Source organism: Thunnus maccoyii, chromosome 20 (genome assembly GCF_910596095.1).
Source record: "Thunnus maccoyii chromosome 20, fThuMac1.1, whole genome shotgun sequence".
In the NCBI taxonomy this organism is placed as follows: domain Eukaryota; kingdom Metazoa; phylum Chordata; class Actinopteri; order Scombriformes; family Scombridae; genus Thunnus; species Thunnus maccoyii.
In genome coordinates this window covers 19794616-19821228 of record NC_056552.1, presented here as the reverse complement: position 1 = coordinate 19821228, position 26613 = coordinate 19794616, and the positions used below count along the sequence as shown (strand labels likewise).

The following is a 26613-nucleotide window of genomic DNA, read 5'->3' as shown; positions in this document are numbered from 1 at the left end:
ACATAGGAACCACGTCTTCTAGTGACTGTCAAAGCTCCAGCGGACTCTCATGTTGCTGTTCATCTGACCGTCACCAGTCTGTTCAGCGCCTCCATAAGGAGGTGGAGGGTAGTGGTGAGTCAAAGTAGCTGAATCAATTCTGAGTTAGTGTTGATCATCTAATCAATTCATCGAGTAATCATTGAGGACTATTCCTTATTAATGAATGAGCTTCTTGATTGTGGTCCAACTTAAAAAGGTGAATGATAGTTCAGTTCCTGTTCTCTTGGGGGAAACGGTGTTCTCTCAGAATACAGATATTGCATCAGGCTGCCCTCAGTGTATTTAAATTTGAGTCTGTTTGACAAAGACCTGAGCACACCCACACACAGCACAGCAGAAACAGCAGCAGGTGGTAGCTGGCAATGGGCTAAAGACAGTAAGACAGTGTAATGACTTGTAATGTGTGAAAGATAAACCGCAGAGAAGTCGGCCTATTACTGAGTTAATAAACTCTGTGTTAGTTGAACATTTTTCACTGTGCTCCTAACTTTCTTTATGTGCTCCTAAATGAAAAAATTTAGGAGTACTTCTTGGGAAAAACATTAGCGTAGAGCCCTGTGAGATCATTTATTCTTCATTCAATCTCCAAGTCAGAGAGTGTTCTTCCTCTTTCCTCACAGGATTCAACAAAAAAACATCTGAGAGAGTAAATACCTTTAATTTGCATTGAGAGTGGTTTTTCATCATTTTTTTTTTTAAAGCTGTGTACTTCTTCTCTCTTGACTAACAAATAGACGGAGCTTCATAGACTGACAGGAACGCAGACAGACGTGTTCTTCAGGCAAAATATTTTCAGCCAGAAAGTCAAGTTAAGAAACTTAGTCCCCAGAGGCTACAGTTAGCAGATGATATTTATTTACTTTGCGGCATTTATTTTCTGTGAAACTAATGTAACTTACTGTTAATAAACGTTGTACATTATCTGACTATTAAATACTATTTTTGAACGATTATCAGTGGGGGGGGAAAAGATTAAGGTAGGTTGTAATCTTTACTCGCACACTGTGTTTGTAAATTATTTTTCCGGTTAGCACATATTTTTAGGGGCAAATGTGAGTGAAATACTCTTAGTGTAGAGCCCTGTTTCAGGACATCGCCAGGTGTGATTGTGTGCTTTTGAACATGTAATGAAGTCTCAAATTGTGGACTCTGCTACTACGAGATAAAGCCAATACTGTAGAAATGACAGGTAGCAAAAGCCAAGAAAACATCCCATATTGTCATGGGAATAGATAATAAGCTGGGTGCCCTCGGCCTTTCCCTCGGTCCTTGAAGATTGGTCGGCTCTCTGTTTAAGTCTCTAACATGCCTCTTGGGTGATCTCATCACAAGTGGACATCTAATTACATGGGTGAATGCACTGAGAAGACTTTGATGACGCACTGTAGTCACGGCTGTATAAGTCTACATACAGTAGTAGTAGTCTCAACAGAAGTGTGTCACCGACCTCAGTGAAGGTTCACACACATCCTGTTAAACCTGGCTGTCTGCCATTGTTACACAGAGCGCTTGACTCTGTTACATTATCCTGCACAAACTAATTGGGAGGTTCCCAGATTAAACAGATTCTTTACTGCCCAGATCATTTTAGCATTACAGAAGTTGGAAATTGCTCTCTTGGGACAATGGAATTAATGTGGCTACAGTATACATTAATAGTACATAACTGTGATATCAACTTTTGCTGCATCGCAACACGTCACCCAGCATGGAGCTGCGTTGGCCAATCACATACATGCAAGCACAGATTCCTGTTGGATTATTTTGTAACGTGAACTTCGTGTTTCTGCTGTTTACCACATGATCGAAAGACAGAACAGTTGCTGCCATGATAATATTGCAGCCTTTGAACCTATAATCTGTATCTTCAACTGGACTTGCTCCATCGTATTTCATTGTCTCACTGGTACCCGTAACAACACAGCACCTTGCATTGTTTAAACACAGGGCTTCGATCTGAATGCAGTCTAACACACACTGGCAATGTCACATAGATGTCTGTAGCACAAAGTGGACCAGCAGACAGAGGAAGAAGTCGACAGGACTATGAAGGGGCTAAAACCTGGTTTGGGTTGGGTTTTTGGGTGTTTGGGTTTGCAACGAGACCTCAAGTCTGTAGCTTTTCAAGGTATCAAAAAGCCAGATGGACATGTGATTAGGGTTGGGTATTGTTTGAGTTTTTTCCTATAACGGTGCTAAAATCATACTTTTAAAACAGATGCTTCATTAAATTTGACGCACTCGCTTTACACACAATTGTTTTTAAACATTTGTTGCACGTCCCAGTGTTGGAATCCTTTCTAGTGAAATACAGCTACACTTAAGACCGCTGAGCTTTAGGCATTTTGACTGTTAAGGTAGCTATTAGCCAACAGTAGGCTACCTGCTGCCATCAGAACAAGTGTAATGTTAGCTAGCGAAAGCATGTGTAGTGATGCTTCTGTTGCCTGTAAGGTCCGTTCTGAAGCACCAGAGGATGAATATTTCAATTGACAGCTTAGGCATTTAAGTGGCACCGAAATCTGCGTTGCGATTCGGTCTGGTAGGTACCGGTCGTATAGGAACCAGTATAGGAGACTTACAATAAAGAAATTGTGAGTTTCAACTCTCCTCACCAGTTCAGTTGCAGGTAAAGTGACGACCATTAATGAGCTATTTGAATGAAAACTAAAATTGGCAAAACAAAAAAACAAAGGTCTGATGTATCAATCCAACTTGTAGTTCAAGACCTTAAATTACATTTTTGGTCCTCTTGTCTTGCAGCATGGAGAGAAGACTATACTACTTCTTTTTTACTATAGTTTCAATATCAATGACACATGATTTATTTCACATTACAGTGGTTTTGGTTTGGCACAAGCTCAGTATGTTCCTGACCTGTCTAGACCAGGAATGCAAGATGTCATCTACAAATGAAACTGTGTGCATTAATGTGCAGGCATATACAATATTTCCTGCATAACTGAATATAAATGGCTACACGCTGTGTTATGTGAGTGCTTTTGTCAGTCACTTAAACGGCTGCATATTGTGTGTTTGTGACTCACTTTGTAAGTAAACGGATGAAAACCGGTGTACGTGAGTATTGTTTTAAGCAAACTTGTTCATGTTTTTCATGTGATTGGTTCTGTAAATGTGCGAATTTTGCCATGCATGAGTGTGTGAGCGCTCTGTGAATGCTTAATAACTCTTTTAATAGGTTGCAGCAGATTGAGCTGTGATGCTTTCCAGCTGAGACATTTTTGGGTCAGAGTTTTTTTTTTTTTTTTCCCTTTTTTCTAATAATTGCTTTGATCACAGGAATAATTAGGTTTTCTTCTTTTCCCCACCGCTCAAAACCCACACACGTTAGCACACACAGGCACCTGCTCACACACATTTCTCTCCCATCCTTCAGTGTACAATGACATACGGTTTATAATATGCAGACAGAAGATGGAAAGATTGAAGTCCTACCTTCAGCTGCTTTAGAAACAGACAACAAAACGAGTGAAGATTTAGCAGGAAGTCAATCCTCTTGGTGCACACAGCCAAGATAATGTGAATTTTAAACATAACCTTTGCTTTAACGTGCCATTATAAGCAGTAATCACTCTCTTAAAGCTCCTCCTATTTGTTGAATAGATCTGGGCATGCTGTGCTTAATGTGGAGTCTCTCAAAACCCAAATTCAATTGCGGCACCTCCTGCGGTGTTTCTTTCCCCTTGAGTCTTTTTATCTTAGAGGTACAATCATATCCTGCAAAGAAGTTGGATTTCAAGTCTTTTGTTACTAAATAAATTAAGATGGAATCGTGATCACTAAATGGAAGCAAAACGCACCATTTAGGCAACAAAAACACATTTATAGGACCCTCTTTGCCTCGATATTATTGCAATAACTTCATCTTCCGTTGAGGTGAAGTAAACACACAGCGGAAAGAAGACATTTCTATCATATTTCTAGAAATTTAAAAAAAAAAAAAGTTTGGACCACCATAGCAAAATGGCTTATTTTTTTGCTTCTAACAGAGTTTTGACACAACTGAGATTCCCCCTGCGGAAACTTAAGCCATCAAGGTACTAAATATGCGCTGAACGAAGAAAGTTTTTCCACAGGTTTAATTTTGTGAAATGAGATTTTGCACGGGCAAGTTTTGGGGGAGGTGAGCTGTTCTGTTTTATATTCTGCATGCATGTGTGTGTGTGTGAGCTTATGTAAATTTCACACGGGTATGAAATCATTTCATGTCTCTCTTTGTGTGAAACATGTGCTCATGCATGTGTCTGTGCATTTGCATTATTGACAGTGACACATGCACACCATAATCCTTTAATTGTTCTCCTTCAGATTAAGAGAATATTTGATTAAGCGTTTTACATGCCTTTACATTTCCCATTAAAATTTATCAAATCATTCCATTACATGTAATCTGAATATTGATTGCCAACCCCTCCTCCTACATGGACAGTGTCCCATCTTATCATTTTCATCATTCTCTTCTTGTGGCTCTCACCGCATTTCACACTGCTTGCACGCGGCTGTGCTCTCTAACCTCGGCGAGTGTTCGTGTAACGCTGAGAGGTGTGAACGCTAAACAAAGGCTGAATGCTTCAGATTAGAGCAGATGATAAAATGAAACTTTAATAATCCCCATGGGGAAAAACTGGGTCACTGCAGAAGTGAAGAACAGAAGTCAAGAATAGAGCACATGGAGAATTGAAGATAATAAGTAATTACAACTGAAGAACATATTGTGCTGAGGGTAAAACACAGAATAAGTAAAGATAGGGCATATTTGTTGGCGGCAGCAGGTTAGAAATAGTGATGTTCATTTGCACAGAGCTTACACCATATGTTTAACACATATGTTCAAAGACTTAAGCCATCCTTGTTATCGTATATACAGATTGGTATAGACACATGTGACTGCATCCTCCAGCTTGAACTGTTTCATAGAGCTGAGAAGATAATTTTGTCAAAAAATTAGACAAGTGTTGAATTCACATACCAGTTTGCAGCTTGTTCAGGTTTACTTGTATTATGCGCTTGTCCAAACAATCATCCCGTTGATTTGATCAGTAGTGAAGTGGATAGTGTTTGATTGCGGACTGAATCTCTCATTATAACCTCAGCGTAACATAATCAGATTGAATCGTCTGAGTCCTTCTAAATGTGACGGATGAACTTTATTGATCCTGGCAGCTAAATTGGGTCATTATTGTAACAGCGATTAAAGGTGTTTGTTGGAGAATGTAAAACAAAAAGATTTTCTGATTCTCTGGTGATCCCTGATGGAGAAATTGATGTTTCTGTGTGAGGAGATTTTGTATCTGTTGGAAAGCCGTGCTATTTCTAAGAGACTAACTAATTCTAAACTAAGAGAAAGCAAAATGATTTCCCAAAGATTTGATACTTCATTTTTTTTTGTTTCTGAGTTCCTGGATCCTTCTACGGAGGCCAGGAGGTGAAATTGAGATGAAAAACGATTTAATGTTTTGCGCTCTTGAATTAGTAATTAGTGCTCTCGATTTAATAATTTGTACGCTTGGATTAGCACAAATTAGTGTTTTTTTTCTCAATTGCACCTTCCCGTAACCTTCATTGTTTTATTTTTCCACTTGTGTGCATCCTCTTAGTTTACAGTTCATTATGCATGCTGACAGCTTACTATATAGAGTATACTTGGGACACAGTGTTTTTTTTTAAAAAAGTAATTATTAGTTTAAAAATGAGTTTTCTAAGATAAAGATCTCTGTAATCCATTTAAGATGAATTGTTTTATTGATATATTATTTCAATTTTGTCAAATTGGATGGTAAAATTATGACTTTCTGCACCTTTGTTGTGCTACAAGCTGTTAAGAGAACACTGACATATTATTACCATATAAAGTTGTTACATTGAACCTTTTAGCAAACAGTTGCCTATTGATACATCTATCAAAATGGAGCAACATTAGCATTCATTCTGAGTCATGTTTCTGATGAATTTAAGTCCAATTAAGTTTGGTGTTGTAGGGAAGAAACCAAAGTTGTGGGCAGTAAAACCAAAACAATGAGCTGAAAGACACTAAAATGCTCCGCAGAGCTGAGAGGAAATTCAAAAAATATTTCAAAAGTGAAGAAAAATGTCAAATCTCAAGCCATTCTGATGTGTTTTCTTACCGTTACAAATGTTCTGCATGAGTACAGCCATCTTTGATGCTGTTATGTCTCCAGGCTTGAGGCATCTTGTCTTGATACTCTAGATTTCTGTTTATTCCATTAAACAGAATTTGTTCACCCATTAATATTCCTCACCATCTGCCAATATCTGATTTTATTCTTACAATTTATATCTTTGGTATTGAGCTGATTCTTTTGAGACATTGTTGTAAAGGAGCAGGTCAGTGTACAGTCAAAAAATACAGTCAAGTGAAATCATCCACACCGTTGCACTGCTACATTACCAGCAAAAAATTGCTTTCAGATTTCTATTCAAAGGTTCGGGACATAATTTGACCCTGTGTGTATGTTGTGAAAAAGGATATTCTGGGGCAGAAGAAAAGTAGTCGCCTACTTTCAACCACTTTTCACCTTTTGTGTGATGCAGGGTTGGAAACTGGCTGCGGTTTGGTTGTGATAGATGGTAGATGGCAGTGGTTTTCTGTGATTGGAGCTATTTTGGACACTTCTAAGAACAGAGATAAAAAAAAAAGAGAAAACGCTCAATGAGCACTCTTGAAATGAAAGTAGAGCAATACACACAAACAGCCGAATGGTTTCCAAATGACAGATTTGAGTGTGTGTGAGGGCAACGCTCTTTTTTTTTTTTACTGTGAATATGACTTGATGGTTCAATTAAAACATTAACAAGGTGCAGGGTATTGTAATTTCACTTGATAATCCAAATCCTCTCCATTTGATGCCTCTCAACATTTAGCCATTTGTTCAGATTTCTCAGTATACTCTGTTCAAGTGAAATTTCTTACTAAGCTCAAACTAAAAGTCTCTGTTCTTTCGCTTTAATTTTGCCCACGCAGAGACAGTCAAGACAGGCGTGGAAAAAGCTACTATGCGTGCATGTGCTGTATGTGTTTTTATGTGCGATCAGGATGTCGGTGGTTCCTCGCTGGTGATAAGCAGCCCGGCACAGAGCCTGCTGATTGGAGCCATCAAAAGCGAGGAGAATAGCAATTTCCACACCTTCTGCCTCACGTGTGTGTGAGAACGAAAGTCTCTCTGAGTCTGAGCTTCTGCTGTTTGTCCCGTGTAATTTGGAGCGAGCTGGCCTGGTCTCCCCCGCTCTCTCCCTTTTTCTTCCGCAATACACATACATGGATACACAAAGGCCTCTGTTATCTGAAGGAGGGGAACGCGAGAAATGAACTATGAACGATTAGAAAATGAAAGAAGATTGTTTTTGATTAGCACTCGTTAATTAACTCAGTCAGCCGCCTGCCTGCTCCCTAGCCAGCCCATCAACAATGTATGGCCTGACTGCGTGATTAACTCAACTGTGTGTGTGTGTGTGTGTGTGTGTGTGTGAGAGAGTGAGAGGAATGCATGCTATTGTTCACGTAGCAAGCCACAAAGACATTTTTTTCTTTTTCTTGTGATTTTTGATCTTGTAGGTTTATAATGAAATACAGATGAACCTTGAGCCCCAATTTACTCTGACGTCTCCCTGCGTGTGTGGTGCGCACCTTTTTCACACCGGTGTGTGTGTGTGAAAAATCTTTTTATACATGTTTTCATTAATATGCATGGCGGAAAGTGGCTGGCCTCCATAACATGCATGATTAGTGGCATGGGACCGCAGTAGCACCACAGCACGGTGCGCTGCCAAGTCAAATTGAACGGCAATGAATGATTGATAAGCAGAAAGCAGAAATTAAAGGAGAGATGAGAGAAAGACAAAGGACGAGAAGGAGGAAGATTTCAAAGGTAAAGTAGGTGAGGAGAAATTGGATGAATGGAGGTTGCATAAGAGTACAATGGAAGGAATACAGGAGTTAGAAAAGAAAGAAGCCAAATCAATACTGCATAGAGGAGAAGGCTCAAACAAAACAAGGACATGTTTTTTAAGTGAAGAGAGATGAAAGAAAGTTAGGGGCACAAAAACAAAAAGAACAAAGGACGGGAAGCAGGAGCTGGGAGGGATGGAGCAATTTCATAAGAAGATAAGATATGGAAGACGAGATTCACAAGAGCCCCAATTTCACAGTGGTGTGAGTGCCGCGGGTTTGTGCTGTTACGGCATTACAAGGAGGGCTTCACTTGATTGCGCATTAGTCCTATTGTGGAGGGAGCCCCACACATGTTTTATTGAGCAGGTTCTCCGCGGCTTGTGGAGCTCCTCGGCTGAAGCAGGATGGACGTTTTGTTTGTTCTCCAGCCCGCTGTGCGCTCCGGGGTCGCGGATGCAGAGCCACGTCTCCTTACTGCTAATGGACGGAGCAGTATTAGTCAAGTGTGTCAGCTCCTGCCCCCGCTTCCACAACTACTGGCACCCGGTGTTATTATCACCCGTCAAAGCCTCCACTTTGAGAGGGATATTTCTAGATTTCACAGAAGGGTTAAGCTACATGTTCTTTCTAACGGGAGGTTTCTGCATTCCTGCCTTACTGCTGTTTTTGAGCGTTACATGAGGAGCACAGTGTGGGTTGTATATGAACCGGGCTGCCATATGTGATGTTTAGAAGGTCACACTGAATTAAGCTGTCTCCTCTCGTCTCTCTCTGACCTAGTCCTCCCAGTCTCTGCTCATCCACGTTTCACCCACCACTTCTGTGGTGAAGCTCTCGATCTCTTGACCTGCAGACTGCAGGCGGTTTCCAACAGCTTGCCCTCGACACCCCAGGCCAGATATGTGAGAAACACTTTGCTTCAGAAAGGATTTTTTTTCCATAAAGCTGCAATGTACATCTGGTCTGCAAGTGGAAACAATTGAAATATGGAGGATGCACTGAATGGAAAAATCCCAATTATCTTGCACAAATGTAAGTGCCATACTTCCTGTCTAGTTGAAACAGATGGGCACACTGAGCACCTTTATTGATCATGTGACCTCTTCCACAAATACTAAAGATTCATTCAAGACATGTATTGTCTTGGTATTCTCAGTATTGATGACCACCTTTTGTTGCTTTTCTGCCTCTTTAAGAGTCGTTCACTGTTGTGGTCTGAGGGGAATCCACCCTGTTTGTACAGTAACCAGTATCTAGTATGTATGATAGCCATCTCACTGCAGCTCTCACAGCTCTGTGCTCATGGGAGTCTGAAATAACACACAAGAAAAGAGAAGATGAAGGACTCTAAAAGGCTTGGACAATCGGATGTTAGTTTTCAATAATAAACTGGGAGCCAGATTTACTTAAGCTTTTGTGCTTTTTGTGTTTTTCAGCAGCAGATGTAACGCATTCGGCTCCAAACGCATGCAATGTATCTATCAGACACACCAGGCTGGAGTCTGCATGTCATTTGAGTGATTGTCTGCCTCATTGTATACGCATTTAAGGGAGGATCACGCAAATAATAGAATAACAGAACATGTTAAGAGGTTGCTTATGTATTCCGTTGGATTTACAAACTTCACGCAATTCGCGACCATCAGTTTTGCCTGTGAAAAGCAGGCGTTTACAGAGTGCTGATTGGATTTACATGAGCCACAAGGACAGTTGTTTTATGATTAATATTTTTAGTAATAGTAAATTTAACTGCAGCCAAATTATAAATTTTTTGTAATCAAGATAGTCACGATATTGTTTCTTTCCTGAACTTAATGAGTATGAGCTAATGAGCTCCTCCTCCCTCGCAGTGTGTGTCTTGGACGGCGGTCCAAAGCACCGTCCAGGAGCTGACTGTGTAGTGAGCCACTGTCTTAATAAATCAGACGCTGAATACACAATCAAACACATTAAAAACCATTTTCTTAGTCATTCTGACTGATTTGGCAGTATAAATTAACTTGCTCATGTTTTGATTAACATTACCTCAATCTGTGCCAAATAAAATATAGCCAGTTGCAAGACTGTGTTACTATGGAAGCATAAGTACAAGTTGATTTAAAACTTACTCAGGCTAGCAGAGAATTTATATGTAGTTTAAACACAATTGTATATTTAACAGATCTTTGTCTTTCTGCCTCCTGAAGTGAAGGCAACATAACTTCATATTTGTTCATCAGTGTTATCTGAACTACTAAGTACATAACGGGGTGGTTGTGGCTCAAGAGGAAGACTAGGACTATGTATATGTATATATGTATCAAGCAATACAGCAGCCTTCTCATCCTGTCTGAACAGTCCTGTTCAGAACGGCTGGTTTGAGTGCCTGTCCCGCCCACCTCATCCCCCTCTTCTGCGGGGTGTGCCAGTTGCCATGGCACCTGTTGAGCATGAACCCTGGAGAAACATGGCTGCCGCGGGGTCCATGAGCGGTTCAGCAAACACACCAAACGCCACGTGTTACTCGAGCAACTTTGACCGTAGGATCATTTGTGTTTATTTGCCCCAAACAGACACCGAATAATCCCCAACCAGTGCAGTGATGTTACTGAAGCTCAGCCTGAATGAACCTAAAATAAACTTAGATTTTGCTGTGATTTAATTGCAATAAACAGATTGTTTATACACATAGATATCTACATACCATGTAACTTTAAAATGATATAAACTCACTGGCATTTAAGATGTTTATTATTGATGCCAGCAGCTGAAGTGGTGTGCGACTGCGGTATTAACTTAGCTCCACCTACGTAGAGAATCGAGTTTGAAGATAAATCCACTTAATCCCAAAAGTTAAAAAAATAAACTCCTCCTGCTGGTAATCTGCTCTGGATCAGAGCAGGAACGGGGTTTTTATTCCTCCAGAAGATGAGACAGCAGCAGCAGCAACGCAGGATTCTCCAGCTCTGCTCTCCAGCTCTTTCCTCCAGAGCTGGCCAGCACTCGCTCTGTCCCCTGGCCTTGCAATATGTGCAAATTTTTCACCCTTAGCTTAGCTTAGTTTAGCCAGGTCCCAGCCGGCGCTTGCGAGAAAAACATGGCGGACTTTAGGAAATTTAGTGGGTGGAGATAGAGGCAGAGATGGGGGGCGGTACAATTTCAGTGAAGCCCCAGGTGACATAAGGGGCACCACATCTGCATGGCTTGTTGGATAACAAGAGTACAGAGCAAGCCAGCCCACACCAAACTGACTGGGTTGTCTCATTTTAGTTTGTGTGTTAATAGGCACATCAGAGAGCCGAAAAAAATACACACAAGCACTGAAAAAGTGAATTTTTCATAATACGGTCCCTTTAATAATTTGTATCATAGAGCGGTTTTAAACTGTCAACGCATGAAAGATGGCCAACAGTAGTAATAGCAAAACCATAACTTTGATGTACTGTTGTCTGTGTGCTGCTCGGTTGAACATTCAGCCCAGTTTTTGGGGAAATTCTACTCGATGTGGAGATGAAACCAATGGCCTGTGTGTGTGTGTCTGTCTCTCAGTGGACCTCCTCACTAAACTGGCTCATTATCTCACACGCTGTGATCATTACAGAGATGTCTCAGGAGACACACACACACTCAGGTGAAAACTCAGGGGAGGCAGACTTTGGGGAATTGGATGGTGCAGCAGCACACACACACACATACACCAATAAACAGTTTTATAATATCATCTGATACTCTTTCTGCAGCAGTTGCACTCATATGTAGCTCAACATTTCTGAAGTTTTCTACATGACACACACACACACACACACACACACACACACACACACACACACACACACACACACACACACACACACACACACAGAGGATTGCTGACGGTTGCTTTTGCAGTAACAATTTGCCTCAGCTAAGAGTTTTTTTTACCCCCTTAAGTTGGATTTCTGTTACCTGACACATTGATAGGCTCTTAATAATGAAACATACACGAGGTGTGTGGGCGAATGAGAGAGAGAGAGAGAGAGAGAGAGAGAGAGAGAGAGAGAGAGAGAGAGGGAGAGAGGGAGAGAAGGAGAGTGGTGGGGGGGATGAATCAGAGAGAGGAGGGGGCATCCACAGATGTTCCTGACTCTAGAAAATTGGGCAGACAGCTGGTATGTAATAACAAAACTAACTGAGCAACACTCCCCAGCAGCTGTGTGTGTGTGTGTGTGTGTGTGTATGTTTGTTTGCCATCTATCTGCCATTGTTCCTGTTTCTGTGTGTGTGTGTCTCCTTGGATTCTTCTCTCACTGTGGATCTTTCAGAATTTTTTTTTAAAGTATGTATATATTTTCATTCTGTGCGTGTGTGTGTGTAGTGAGTGTGTGTGTGCATGGCATGCATGTGTGTTCAGTAGTTTTCTAGGCTATTAGGCTGCTGACTGAGGTATACAGTACAGAGCTATTGGTGGGCCAGAGATAAGCTTGGGGATTGCTGTGCCGCTGGGCCTTTTGCAGGAGCCATGATAATGCTCTTCTGTCAGCTTCTGTGTATGTGTGTGTGTGTGTCTGTGTGAGCGCATGTGTATTTACAACTTTCTATATGTGCATGTGGTCTTGGTATTCCACACGTTGTGGGGATGTAAATGTGTTTACACAGTCATGTTGTGTGGGCTGGTTTGTGTGTGTGTGTGTGTGTGTAACATTTTTGCCGTGCCAGTAATTGTAGGTTGCAGTATTACAGAACTTTGACGTTTTGGTTTGAGTTCTGTGTATTTCTGTTTGTGTATATATGTGTGTGTGTTTGTGGTTTTGTTCCAAAGTGTGCTGTAAATTAGTGCAAAAACAATTAGTCCATTAAAGGGGACCTATTATGCTCATTGCCATCTATATTTTTATTCTGGGACTCCATTAGAGTAGCTTTGCATGAGCTTATGCAGCCCTTCAGTTCAGCCTCTGTCTCTCACAGGCAGTCTTAGCTCCTGTCTCTTTAAGGCCTGCCTCCTGATGAGCCCACTCTATTCTGATTGTCCAGCTTTCTGGAAGCCTGCCGAGGGGCAGCCGTATCAGAGTCGTGTTAAGTTACCACTGATGCAAACCCAACATTTTCTGCTTTATTGCTTCATATTAAAAGCTTTTAAATGACTAAATAATGGAAGACTTTTATTATAGGAAATGAAACGTGTTCCTCACTGAAGTAGCAGAGCTTTGTTAGCAGCTGCTATTCTTCAATAATAACAGTTCTACATAACACCATATAGAGATATTTGGAGCTCTTTGTTCAGCAGATCAGTTAGAAATAATGCAGGGAGGAATAGTACAAGCAGAAACAGCCACAGTGATGATGATATTTGATGAAGAGCTGCAGTCAACCATCACACCTGGTAAACAACAGGTAAACAGCTTATTTTACTTTGCCCTGCTGTGTAATGGAAAAACACTCACAGTGTGCCAGCTCGACTGGCTCAACGTGACTACCCCCAAAACAATGGAAAAATGCCATAATGTTAGCAGAGCACAGCAGTGAACTCGTGCGCTGTGTGTGGAGCAGATGACCATATAAAGAAATCCATCACGAGCCAACGTTGGCTTGGGCTGAAAGGAGAAGAAACAGTTGGAATCGGAATGTTCAGAGCTCATTCATACGTTTACGTCATTATTTGAAACTTTGGCCACATTTAATATCCAACATTGAAACATTATATATATGACTGAAAATAAGGAAAAACATAATAGGTCCCCTTTAATTTATTAGTTGATTGCAGTTTTGATATTCAGTTAAGTTAAAAGTGAGGAGTTGCAGCTTTTCTTTAACTCGTGTCATTATAAACTGAATCCTATGAAGCAAGTAGTAATAACAAAGATGATCAGCAGCCTAGTTGAAAAGTCTTACAATGGATGGGATTGTCAGTCATGAGGCAACAGCATCCTGGCAGTCACAGGAGTGGGTCTGTTCATAAAATGTTACAATTATGAAATTCAAACTGACTCTTAACACTCGGGACTAGATGTATAAACGATGTGTACACACAAAAACCATGCAGATAGTCATTTCCCACACATAGAGTGTTATTTATAAAAAAGGATGTTCGCACCTCTCACATACTGCAGACCAGGCGTGATATGATAAGGTTGAGATGGAAAATTAATGATGAGATGGCATCTAAATCTTAGAACATTTCGTTTTGATTGTTAGCTAGCAGTAACTGTTATTTTTTTTTTAAATTTTGTCCTCTACATAGTGATATATAAAATGTCAATCATAGCCTGATATATAAACCAAATTTAGATTTTTTGTGATGAATTTTATATTTCCTTCATTAGAGGGATCATTTTGTTACCCTGTTTATGTTCTATTCATGTTATCCATGTGAAACACTTTGTAAAGTCTGTTTTTATTACTGCGCTGTAAACAAATTATATAACATTTATTATAAAATAATAATGATGATTAAGGTATCAGCGCCGATAGTGGTTTACAAGTAAATGATGACTTAATGATGCGTGTGCCATGAATAGCCACAGCTGCACGTAATGACAGCTGCTCCGGCATTGTTGGAGAATCGTGTCGATGGCAACAACCGGTAAAGTTGTACTTCTTCTTCTTTGCTGTTCTTTCATTGTCAGGTCCCATGAGTGGTAGAACAGGCAGAAGCATTGATACATATATGAGTTATTAAGGGAGAAGAATGCATATATGCAAATTTTATGCATCTGGGTCCCGGAATGGTAAAATGAATTTAAAACACAACAAAAAGTCAGTGTTGATTAAGGTTTCTAATTCAGTATCTGATCCACAAGCACTTATCAGTGGCAGCTATCATAAGAGCGTATCAACTTTTCTAAATATGAAGAAAACATACTTTCTTGTTTATTTTCTTTATGCATGAAGGACCGTCCCTCATGAAAGGAGGAATTGCCAATTTCAAAGAGCTGATATGCGATTCCGACATTTGCGAGCCTCTTAGTTAATGTTGGTCTTTTCCAAACTCCAAACTGATTTCTCCTTCAAATGTTTCTTCACCCTCTTGATGGTTTCCATCAAGCTCACCAAAAAGTGATTTGTAAAGGTTAAAGGACATGATTCTTTACTGTAATGGCACCCAGTCCTACTCCCCCTTCTCTAAACAAGTTCTGGTCCTTGAGCAGGGCCACCCAGGTACTATGCTGGTACTCAGTGAACATCGCCAAGGTAAAAAAGAAAAAAGTATCTGTGGTGGAATGGGCATCAGTGCTGTTATTTGTATATCTATACCTGCCTGTTATTCTCAGCAGCTTTCTCCCCTACGGTCCCATCTATGTGGAATTACAATGAGCCGGCTGCCTTCATCAATACCTGCCTCACTCTGTCTAGACATTCAGACACTTGCTGGGGGTCCACTCCTTATCCAATCACAGTCCAGCTGTATATTTTCTAAAGATCCTCCCCGAAGAGCCATCACCACAAGTTTATTTGAGCTCTGTGGAGCCTTTGGACATGCTAAATTTCTGTCTGTACTTTATTTTCCCTTTCTCTCTCTTTGTCTCTACTCGTATCTCTTTCCCTGTCTCTCCCTTCTAGCCTTCAGTGTGTTTGTCTGGGTGTTAGCTGTGCATGGCGGCGGTGAAATAACGGTGCTAATTTGCTTTTGCGGAGGTGAAAACACAATCCGTCTCCCACCCACCCCTCTGCGAAGATACAGAGCTCCAACTTCTGCTAAGTTCTGCTGTTCTTTGCTGAGGCAACCCGATTACTTGATGTTTATGGGCTCAGAAGAGCTGCTCTAGGCTCCGCCGTGATGACTTCAGCCGGTTAGCGAACTACAGTAATGCAAAAAAACACAATAAGCTCCGTCTGAACAGAAAGAGCAAAACAGGCGATGGGTGACAGAGGGGAGAAGTTTATGATTTCGACAGAACAGTAAGAAGTTTTCTTAGAGAGAAGAAAATGTGTGTTTTACACATTATCTTATAGTGTATTCATGAACCAGAGTATTTGTGAGCTTATGCATCTTTCTGTGGGTGTGTTTGTATGCATTTCCCTTCATGATTGTATGTTCTCTGTAATGTGCGTGACTCATATCTATTTCGGTGTGTGACATTAATTAAATAAAATGGGGATTCATGACTCTTGCTAGGCTGTTAACGTGTATATTATATAGATCTGCTGCTCCCTTTGTATTGTTCTCTCGCTGCTAAAACAAAAGCACCAACCAGCCGCAGGTGTCACAACTCGCTGCACAAGACGACACAATGTGCATAATTGGCAGAAACCCACTGTTTATAATTGGGCGTGAAAAGAGTTTTTCCTTGCAGTTTGTGCCTCTGACATGTCACAGCATCTGTACGTCTGTGTAAATGTAGCCGCGCTGTCTCTCTCTCTCTCTGTCCCTTGCAGCTTTGTCAGTGTTGCGGTCGAGTGAAGAACAGGCCCCTGTCCCTCAGAGTAAGTGCATGGGTGACATTGAGGAGCTGGCCGCCAGCTATGAACGCAAGCTCATAGAGGTGAGTTCTGTCTTTGGTCATTTCTTACTACTGTGTACTCATGAAGCAAATAATAGACGTCTGTGTTCCAGATGTTGATATTTCCTGCTGGGTAACAAATCATCGTAAATTGGAGAGTTGCAAATGCAGAACATTTTGTCTACATACTATCTACAGCATATGCTTATTTGCTTTCTTATCTTGTTAGATAAGAAGATTGATACCACTCTCATGTCTTTTTGCTAAATATGAAGCTGGAGCTACAGGTGATTGGCTCAGCATAGAGTCAAAAAATAAAGTAAAATTTATTTATAGAGAACATTTAAGAACAACAGGAGTTGATCAAAGTGCTTTACAGAAAAAAATTAAGATGAAGTAATTAAAACAAAACAAAAATAATAATAACAATTTTATCCTGATATTAAAAATTAAGGGGAATCAAAGGCAATTTGGACCGGAGGCAGGTGGAAAGAGCTAGCCCTGAGTCCCCGCTGGTTGCCAGGCAACCTCACTATAACAACAAGACTTCAGGAAGTCACTGGCTTGCACATAACCCCTGTAAAACCACAACTTTTACACTTCGGTTTTTGTACGGATTAAACAAACAAGTATTATGAAGTGAGCTTTAAAGGTGCTGGTAGGTGTTTTTGTTTACATGTAGAAGGAGCCAGGCTAGCAGTTTCCTCCAGTTTCCAGTCTTTATGCTAAGCTAAGCTAAAGCGAATACATGTATTTCCAAAATTTCCAAATTTCTTTGTGAAATTATGTCACCTTCATATAATTACTATACATGAATAAACCATGGTTTAGACTACTTGTAGGTTGTTGTTTCTCAAAATTACAACCATAGAAACCCTGACTGCCTTTGGTTCCAAGTAGGAAGTTGATTTTTCAGTCTAAGGTTTATCCTGTTTGTTTTACTGAGGAGCACAAACACGATTTTTACTTCTGCACTTCACTCTTTGTATCATCTGCCAGTGCCAGAACCTTAGACAGCTTTAGCTGTGTTTGCTCGAGAAGAATAGGGCAATTCACTAGATTTCTGCCAAAGTCCCAGCTGCTGCCACACAATTTAGCAAAAAACAGTGCTGGTGCCAATAATCTTGTGTGTTGACAGTAATTTAATTTCTGTGTGGTAATGATTTATTGATGTCACAGAGGCACTAGGAGCTTTGCATAGAGAAATACCTGAATAGGTACATTAGCAAGCAAAGTTTAAGAGAGGATGATAGAGCATGTTATCAGGTTTTTTGGTCTGTTGAGAGCTGTTTAAGGGAATGGAAAATTCTCACCAAACTACTCAAACTAAATAAAGCAGAATTGTACTTTCTGCAGTTGCATTGATTTAAAACTCTTAACTACACCAAGGGCTATTCCCTGAGCAGGTTCCCCTCGAATATATTGATCACAATGTATGTGGAAGATCTTTTAATAATTGGATGTTGGGCATAAGGTTGCCAACTGCGTGAGTGATGATGGGGGTGTTTGTCCAGTTTGCTGTCAGACTGACCAATGAAATAACAGCTCCATTGAGAGTGACATCAGCAGAGGAAAGTAAAGGCAACGTCTAGTGAGGTTTGTGTAGGAGGAAGAGGGGCGTCTACATCAATAATTAATATTTTATATTTCTTTAATAAGAAATATTTCCGCCTGTGTTTGGCCAAACCATGTTTTCACTTATTCATGCACACGTATGTGTGATACATTTTTAATGGTATTTACTTATTTATTTGTTGATTTGCTCGACTGTCAGTCTCAATGGAGCTTTCACAGTGAGGCTGGAGGACTGTTGTGGGATGCAGGCTCTCCCCTGGTCCCAGGCCAGCCAGGCCTCAGTGGCTTTGTTTGAATGAGCCCGTCATGCAGAATGCAGGTGTTTTCCTTGTCCATGATATGTAACAAGTTGTCTAGCAGAAATATTGTAAAATGTTACAAAGTGGTTGCAGTGGCAATGCTAGTGCTGGCCTTTTGGTGAATGATATCAGCAAGTGTCATAACCACAAAGCAGAGGGAACAAGAAAGATGCGCAGCATGAAGGAGATACAGGATGTTCTCATTATCGTTTACCCACCGCAAATGTTTTCAACAATCTGGTTTATTGGGAGTTGACATATCACTGAAAAGGGCAGTGAAACAGTTTTGTAATATTTGTATGAAATAGGTAAGAAAGAAGAAGACAGAAGAATGTGTGGCTTCCTCTGTGTTTGTCTTCATCGAGGGTCAGCAGCACTACTGTCAGCCCTGATGTCAGGATTCAGAAATTGTGTGATTTACATGAGTAGCTGTCAACACTCCTGATTCAGCTGTCTTGCTTCAGCGACTGAGACAAAATCTGACTGACCAAGTTATTGATTTTTGAAAATGTCACATCGAGCCTTGTTGGATACATACAGACCTGCCAGACACAAATAAATATTGGACGAGGCTCAGCCTTCATTAACCTGGGAAACACGCCCGTGTTTGTGACCTGGTTCAGCTTTTAATTTAATGATGGCAAGGTGTTGTATTGACTAACTTTGTTTATATTTGAGCCAAATCTCAAGGTGCTTTATGCTCTTTTCCTGCTGTGTCCTCATCTGCTCATGTGTCCTGCCAGGCTGTGAACTGTGCCCAGGGCAAGAAAAAGTCTCAGAATAAATGATCTAAATGAAGGACATATAAAAGTAGGGTGAGGCAACAGGGCAAACTTTTCCTGTTGGTCACGGTCACTGACCGAAAACAGACAACGGCCAATGAATTTGGGTTGAGGGTACAGTAAAGAGTTTTAAACACAACATCTGCCCATGTGAGGTCTTGATGTCAGGTGACTTATTCTGTGTTTTGAAGGACATTGTTCAGGCACAGAATATCACGAGTGAAGCCTAATAGAACCAGTTCCTTTTGAAATTACTGATTACAGCACTTAAGGAGTCAGATGTGAAGCCTTCAATGCTGATAAGGCATAAATGTAAAAGCACTTTTTTTGCTGATGTAGATCAGCAAAAAAATCCATTGTTTCTGGTTTCCTGATGAATGTAAGTCCAATATTCACTCTCTTTACCAGCTCTGTTTCAGTTTCCGCTAACTCCTGAGGCTAAATGTGCTGCCAAATGTTCACCAGCTAATCGCTCACTTTACCTTTCTGCTGTTTGGTGTTTGGCAGGTAGTGTACAGAGGGTTTATCAGAGCTTTTTTTATGCTGGAAACATTGCACAGCAACAATGGCATTGCACATTTTTTGGATTAAACCAGCTCCTGTAGACAGTTGCGCTGTGCATTGTGCTCCTTTCTCCTCTTCATAACATAACGTGAAGTGCATTCAAATATACCATTCTGCTTGCATATTTTGGCTTGGTATGTGGCCCAAATGACTGGGCCAGATTATCCATGTATTGTATCGGGTGAGTTCTCGGGTGCACCGGCCCATTTGCTGTGCTGGGGGCACCGACATGAAAAAAATAAAAACATAATGAGTTTTCGTGGTCAGAAACGGCAGATACACCATTTATAAAGCACTTGATTAGATTTTATTCATTATTATTCATATTAATAAGAATATGAATAATAAGAATAAGAAAACAGTTGAATAAGAAAAGTGGCCGCTGCTGTGTGTCTTTCAGCACCATGGAGGTGTGGAGAGAGAGAGAGACGCTGTTTATTTCAGTAATAACAGTAGTACCCTTTATCGCTGATAGATAATATGTTCAAAGACCTGTGTGGAACAAGTACACCTTTGTATCCCTGCGTGCTATGGTTCATACTTAAGTTTTATTTTCTGTTTTACAAAGATGAGAAGGAAAGTCCTTTACAAATGTTGTAGCCTATCTGCCGTTTCTAAAAAACGAACTCTCCTTTCTCCTCCTGCCAACCCCACAAGATTTCTGACCAACGAACGCAGTGACAGCTCCCGCGTGGCTTTTGTTGTTACGTTTTGATTTGCTCTGAATTTTGCTGTGTGAAACCAAACGGAACTAAAGGGAAAATGCAACAAAGTAGGAACTTGTCCACTGACTCGAGCCAAAGCAAACAAACTATAGGTGTGAAAACTCACTAAATCATGCTGTAGAGCTGCAGGGCTCTTGGAGATAATCATCTATGCCCTTTTCACATTATAAGTTCCTTTACCCCTGGTCTATTTGCAAATTACTGCAGCTCATGATTAGTGGTATGGTATTCTTTCTCTCTAACGTATTTTATAGTTGAACCTGAATTTTCACAGGTTAACTTGCATTTACAGATTAAGAAACTTTGCAGATTAAAAAACTTTGCTAACTATGTTAAAAGTACGGCTCAGTAGTTACCTCTGTCACCTTAAAGAAAGTCTTAACCAGCAGAGCCAACCTTGTAGTGTCTTTATGTTCTCCTCATGTTTTCCTTTTGGTTTCCTGCAGACACTTGTAGGTCAAGTGATTTGGAAAACTGGTAAATAGGTGTGAATGCGAGTGTGGCTGTGCATGAACATGGTTAATATACAGTTCAGTACAGGAAGGACTTGGGGAGGAAGTGTGCATTTCCAACTGAATGATTCCAAGATCTTCTCCTGCTTCCATCTTCCTCACTCTTTCTTGCCTCTTCCGCTCTCTCACTCCTTGTCACTCCTTGTTTCACATCCCCTCCTTCACTCCTCAGCTGTTACAGTGAGAAAGCGATATTAGGTGCGTTCACGTAAGCGTGCCTGCGTTCACCATGTGCGATGTGCAAATTCCCATCCGGATGAGTGGGATTTCTCACATGAAACTGCACGGATGTCTGATCTAAGTGGGTTTAAAAAGCTATCAACAGTGGGAGGGCACTTTAACGTATCCCAATGGAACAGGCCTGTCTGAAATGAAAGACAATGGTGAAAAAAGAAATCGAGTGAAAGACAGATGAATGGATACAAAGATAAAAGCAAGAAAGGAAGAACATGAAACGTACAGTATAGAAAACCAGAGAGGATGGAGGCATAATGGTCACATTCTGTCGTTCTTTTGTGGAGAGCATTTTAATTTTCAGCTTTATTGGGCGGTACTTTTCATTGTGTGTGCGAGTAATAAAAACAAATTACATAATGCAGCGAACATGTCCGCTGAGATTTCTGGGACGCAGCGAAACTGCATGACATTGATCTGTGAGTCTGGAGTGATAAGGGAAAGGGTAGGCAGTTAGTGATGTAACACATCCTCTTATCAGCGCACACAGGCTGTTGGTGTCATGCTGGAGGTATACAGTACAGAAACCACCTCCCTGAACCTATAGGCCTGCAAATCATTCACACTCACCGGGATATGACTGCTGATTTTTCATTACACTATGAATTGTAAAACAGAAATAATAGCTGCATGGATTTGGCATTTTATTATTATTATTGTACAGTATGTTGTGCCCTTTGTACAGAGGAAATTTTAGAGAAGGAGGCTTTCTCAACTAGATGAAACAGAGACGAAGGGAATAACCGCCTCTCAAACTCACCTGGAACCTTTTAAGCCACTTTTGGCAGTTGTGAAAGAGACGTTCAAAGACTCTTTCTGAGTGAAGTCAGGGTATATTTGTGTTTCTAGAAAAGCAAATTTAAACCCTTTTAAGAACTTACTAATGCTACCTACAACTGGGTTAAATGCTAATTGAAAAACAACCTCTAAATGGAATAAATCAAAATTACAGCAAGGACAGATCACTAAATGTCTATTTGAACATTTTAAATACACAAACACATATACGACCATCTGTCATCACATGTCCGAGGTTCCATATTTAATTCACACGATGAAAGCTGAACCAACTCCATGACAACTGAGCAAACTCTCGCTGAAAAAGACTCTGAGATGCAGCTGCGTCTCACTATAAAAAGGATAGAATGAGAAAATTCTTTGAGTTTATCAAAGCAAATAAGACTAAAACAGATAATTTAATTTTCAGGCTTGTGTATAAAACTTAATGGGGCCAAGTGGAAGTGCAGGCACTGTAATAAAAGAAAAAACAACTGCAGGTGCCTCTCTTTTAGTTTCAAATTAAACTAATCTTGACATAGGGTTTTTAAAATTGCCTGAAAAGCCTTAAAGATGGATGCAGTGATTTGTATGACTTATCAATCTCTGTCTGAACAGCAGGTCTATGTCATAGTTTACTGTACCCTCCAGAAATAACAGACAGATTTTGAGAATAAAATGGGTTAATCGGCTAATTAGAGCAGAGATCCGACAGAATTGTCTGAAGAGATAACATCACTGTGCAAACTAATACTCGTTTTGTAGTTTGTCCATTTGGCTTGTGATCAAAATGTGTTGCAATGCTTGACTGTGGATGGAAAAAGGCAGAAATCTCAGCAGCATGTGTTAAATAACCCTCTCAAGCCCATGCAGACGCAGTATGTAATGCCCAGTTTTCGCTATGGAATAATCTTACTCAAAGTACCTTCACGTTTAAATCATGAGAAGCCGCCTTGATAATTAAGGTAATTTAGATTTAGAGGAGAGTCGCTTGTGCTTCAAATTGAGGCCTCATTACATCATATAGTAGTGCTGTAAACTAACTCGTCTGTAGCTCAAAGGCTGGATCATCCTAACCCAAATTCTCCAGCAGATGTCTGACTCATATCCAATAAGCTAACAGACTACATTAGGAGTCTTGTGACCATAGGCGCCTGAGCAACGGAGCAAGTGGAGCAAATGCATCCCCAAAAATATGGTTTTGCTACCCCACTTTTCAGCAACTGACAAAAACAAGTGATAAAGAAAAAATCACACATTTTTGGACCACACTTTGAGGTGGTTCAGTTGAACCTGTCGCTGATTAATGGGAGCAGGCTGGCAGCGCAGTGAGAGAGACGGACAAACAGAACGGAGCTTTTCCTCACAGCGCAAAAGTATCTGAATTAACAAACAGTCAAATGTTCAGCGGTGGAAAGCGACTTATTTAGACTTCTACAGACTATTCGCTTTAGTTTATGTTTTAATCAGACTTTGGATGGAATTATTTTTAAATATGAGGACACATCGCTCCGTGTAATGAGCTCATATCTGACTGCTCTGCGCTGTGCTTTCATTATTATGATTATAATAATAAACAGGTGGGATTGGAATTAGACTGTGAGGCCATTTTATTCATCCAAAGTGTTTTTACTTTGTTACAATTGTAAGACTTTGAAGGTGGCCTTGTGAGTATTGAGAATATCAACCCTCAAGTTTAACATTGTTTAACCAGGTTTAATTATCCAAATCATATTGTGATGTGTTGTAAATCTATTTCATTTATATAAACTGTTTGTCCTTGTTTGACCTTGATGATGGCCTAGTAGCCTGTAATTTACAACCATTTTAGGCCACATAGTGTTTTTATAAATATAATTTCAAATATGAAATAGCCATGCTTCTAATAATTCTTTGTTCCGATCCATACAATGATATACTGTTCTTGGTTTTCATAGCAGCCTCAATCTAACTAATCTAGACTAGTGCAGGTGTCTGTTTCTTCACGTAATCCAAGAGGTTAGGTGATGTCGAAATGCAGGAAATTTGTTTTAAATTTTTTTTCTGTGGGGAGGACCTCCTGACCCCTCCACCAATTATGTGTCTCTCCAAGTTTGCCCCACAGTTACAGCAGATATATATATTTTTTGTTTTGTTTTCCCATGGTGTATTTTTATATCTGCTGTGTTGTATTGATAAGTCGAGGGAGGCTGCTGTTGGAAGATAGAGAAGAGATATGGGTCGAAACTTCCAGTGGGATCAAGGATTCTCTCTTTGATCCGCAAGCTCATTAATTAACCATAAACAACATCAAGAACAAGAACAACAATTACAAGCCACCGACTCAGAAATTCCTCTGTTCAGAGCGGAGATGCAGTAATAACCGGGAGAACATGAACCCATATGCCTGTAAAATGCCTGTTGTCTTTGCTGTGTAATGCAAGTGAATGTGACCCATGCAAAGCCAAAATACTGCATAATGCATGCTATTCTCCTCAGAATAATGCAGGTGAAGCTGCTTTGAAGTGTTCACACATGCTCAGAGTACAAAGGCCTTATTAAATTCCCTTTTACTTGAATTATTTTTGTGTTTTATGAGAATCTGTATGAAGATTTCTACTGTGTCCAGATTTTTGTCCAGACACTAACACATACTCTCTAATGTCTTTGGATACAACAGCACAACGCCGTTCTGTGTTTCAGTTACAATTCATGGGCTTTTTTTTTTTTTTTTTTGGATGAATGTTTTAATACCTACAGTACAGTAAGACCATCACACCAGTATTAAATCTTAATGTTCCTGCCATGGAGGTGGATGATGGGCGTCTTTGTTAAAGTCATACATTTCATCTCTGCTGCTTCTACTACTGAGCTCAATGAGGCAATAACTGCTGAAGTCACTCACGATGCTTTTGAAGCCATGCAGTAGAAGTGTGATACGTCAAAGTCTGTTAAACAATTCTTTAATAACACTAGTGGCAGATTTACTACTCAAAATTCTTAGCAATTTTTGCTAACAATGGGTCCTTAATTTTTGGCAGAAGTAAACAAAAGCTACTTTGTTCGAACATAACCTTGTTTGGCTGCTTAGCTTACATACTTGTTTTGTTAATAATTTAAATTATTATTAATATTTAATAAATTTTATTGATTTTATTGATGTTAAGGTTACGAGAGAAAAGGCATATATGAGGAGTAATCAATGAGTTTGGCTAGCGTAACACGTAACGTAATCTGTTGGTTAAGGTTGTAGTGTAAATATCCCCAAATCCAATAAAGAGCAAGACAGAGCTGCTAACATTACCCTAAACTTTTATAGCATCCAGGACCAGCTTCCACACAGTGAGGAAATATTATAGTGGATGTGAATGGGTCTTTTTTAAAGACATAACCTGTAACCTAACAAACTAAGGTAGTTACATAACTATATACTTCTTGGCCATAGAAGTAACATGGTTTACACGACTAACTAGCTTACAGTAAGCTACAGTAAGCTAGTTAGCCAGACATGTTGCAGCATACGTTAGAGCAGATAAACTCACTATCCAAAGTTTGACTGACCTGCTGTGTCTACTCACAGTTGCTATGCTATGATTGAACAATCTCTGTTCAGGGTAGAGGTTTAGTAAAAAGTAAATTATCATAGAGATGTATTAGCTGCTAGTCCACAACAAAACAATCATAAATCACAGTCATTTAGCCTCATGGAAGCACAGACTCATGCATAAATAAATGAAAACATGGCCATGTGCTGCGATAATCCATAACTACTGTACCAGAAGACTGTCAATTAATTCCCTGTCTTCATACTGGCAAAGTTCTGTCGCTGTATATTAAAATTTTGGCTCTTACTAGTGGAAAGTGACAACTTTTTGAATGTAAACCTAATCTTAATCTCTCCCAATACTTCTGCGATGCGTAGACTGGGAGAACATGCATTAAGTCAGGGCTTTAGTTCCCTTAATGTTCATCCGGTTTTGATGAAAACACCCCAAAATTAAAGCTGACAGACTGTACTTTAACATTGTCATCACTGCGGCGTTTCGAAGTAATAATGCTACATAACCAAAAAATGTGTGATCCAAGTGCTCATGGAGCTCGCTGTGTGATGCGGCAGTGACAAAGAGTCTACGTCTGTACCATGGGCCAGATTTAGCCTATTCTATAAACTCCCATTTCTGTCTTTTCTATTGGTCCATCTGCTGCTCTCATGCGCTCACACTTCTTAACTCATCTCTCTCTCTCTCTCTCTCTCTCTCTCTCTCACTCGTATCTGTTTTTTCACCTCAGTTCAGAGTGGACAGCACAGCTTGCGATGTCTATATTGGTCCTCTCTCACACTCCTTTTCTTCCTTGTTTTCCCCTGTCTCTCAGCCATGTCTCCTCCTGTTTAGGAGCAGCTGTGTTGAAGTGAGTCAGAGAGACAGATAGAGACCCAGGCTGCGTTTAGATTTACATAGTAACCCCGAATTGGCTATGGGTGAGGCCTCATCCAGTTTAAGATGTTTAAATGAACCTTTGATACCCTGCGACTGGGTCTCCCTTCTGCTATGAATAAAAAAAAGATGAAAGCCATGCTGTCCTGTTCACTATGAAATCCCAGTCGTAATATGAACACTAAGTACTGCCAGCCATTAGGTTTTATTTAACATTACAGTACATGATATTACTGCACATCCTGAAGATGTGAATATTCCATTTTTTAATAAATGTTTCTATTGAATTGGAAAGGAGACAGTGCCCAGGATTTAACTTGATGAAAAATTAAATCAAATAAGTATTTACATCAGAAAGGGTT

The 26613-nt window shown here is 40.1% G+C and overlaps 1 protein-coding gene across 8 annotated transcripts in view; it reads left to right on the top strand.

Annotated features, from left to right (window-relative positions):
* snx29 (sorting nexin 29) overlaps positions 1-26613 on the top strand; it is a 149540-nt gene that overhangs the window by 59465 nt on the left and 63462 nt on the right. For all 8 annotated transcript variants that reach the window (XM_042398263.1, XM_042398262.1, XM_042398261.1 and 5 more), the window contains exon 15: positions 16304-16410. In XM_042398263.1, coding sequence (XP_042254197.1) covers positions 16304-16410 — 107 coding nt within the window. The remainder of the gene's footprint in view (positions 1-16303; positions 16411-26613) is intronic.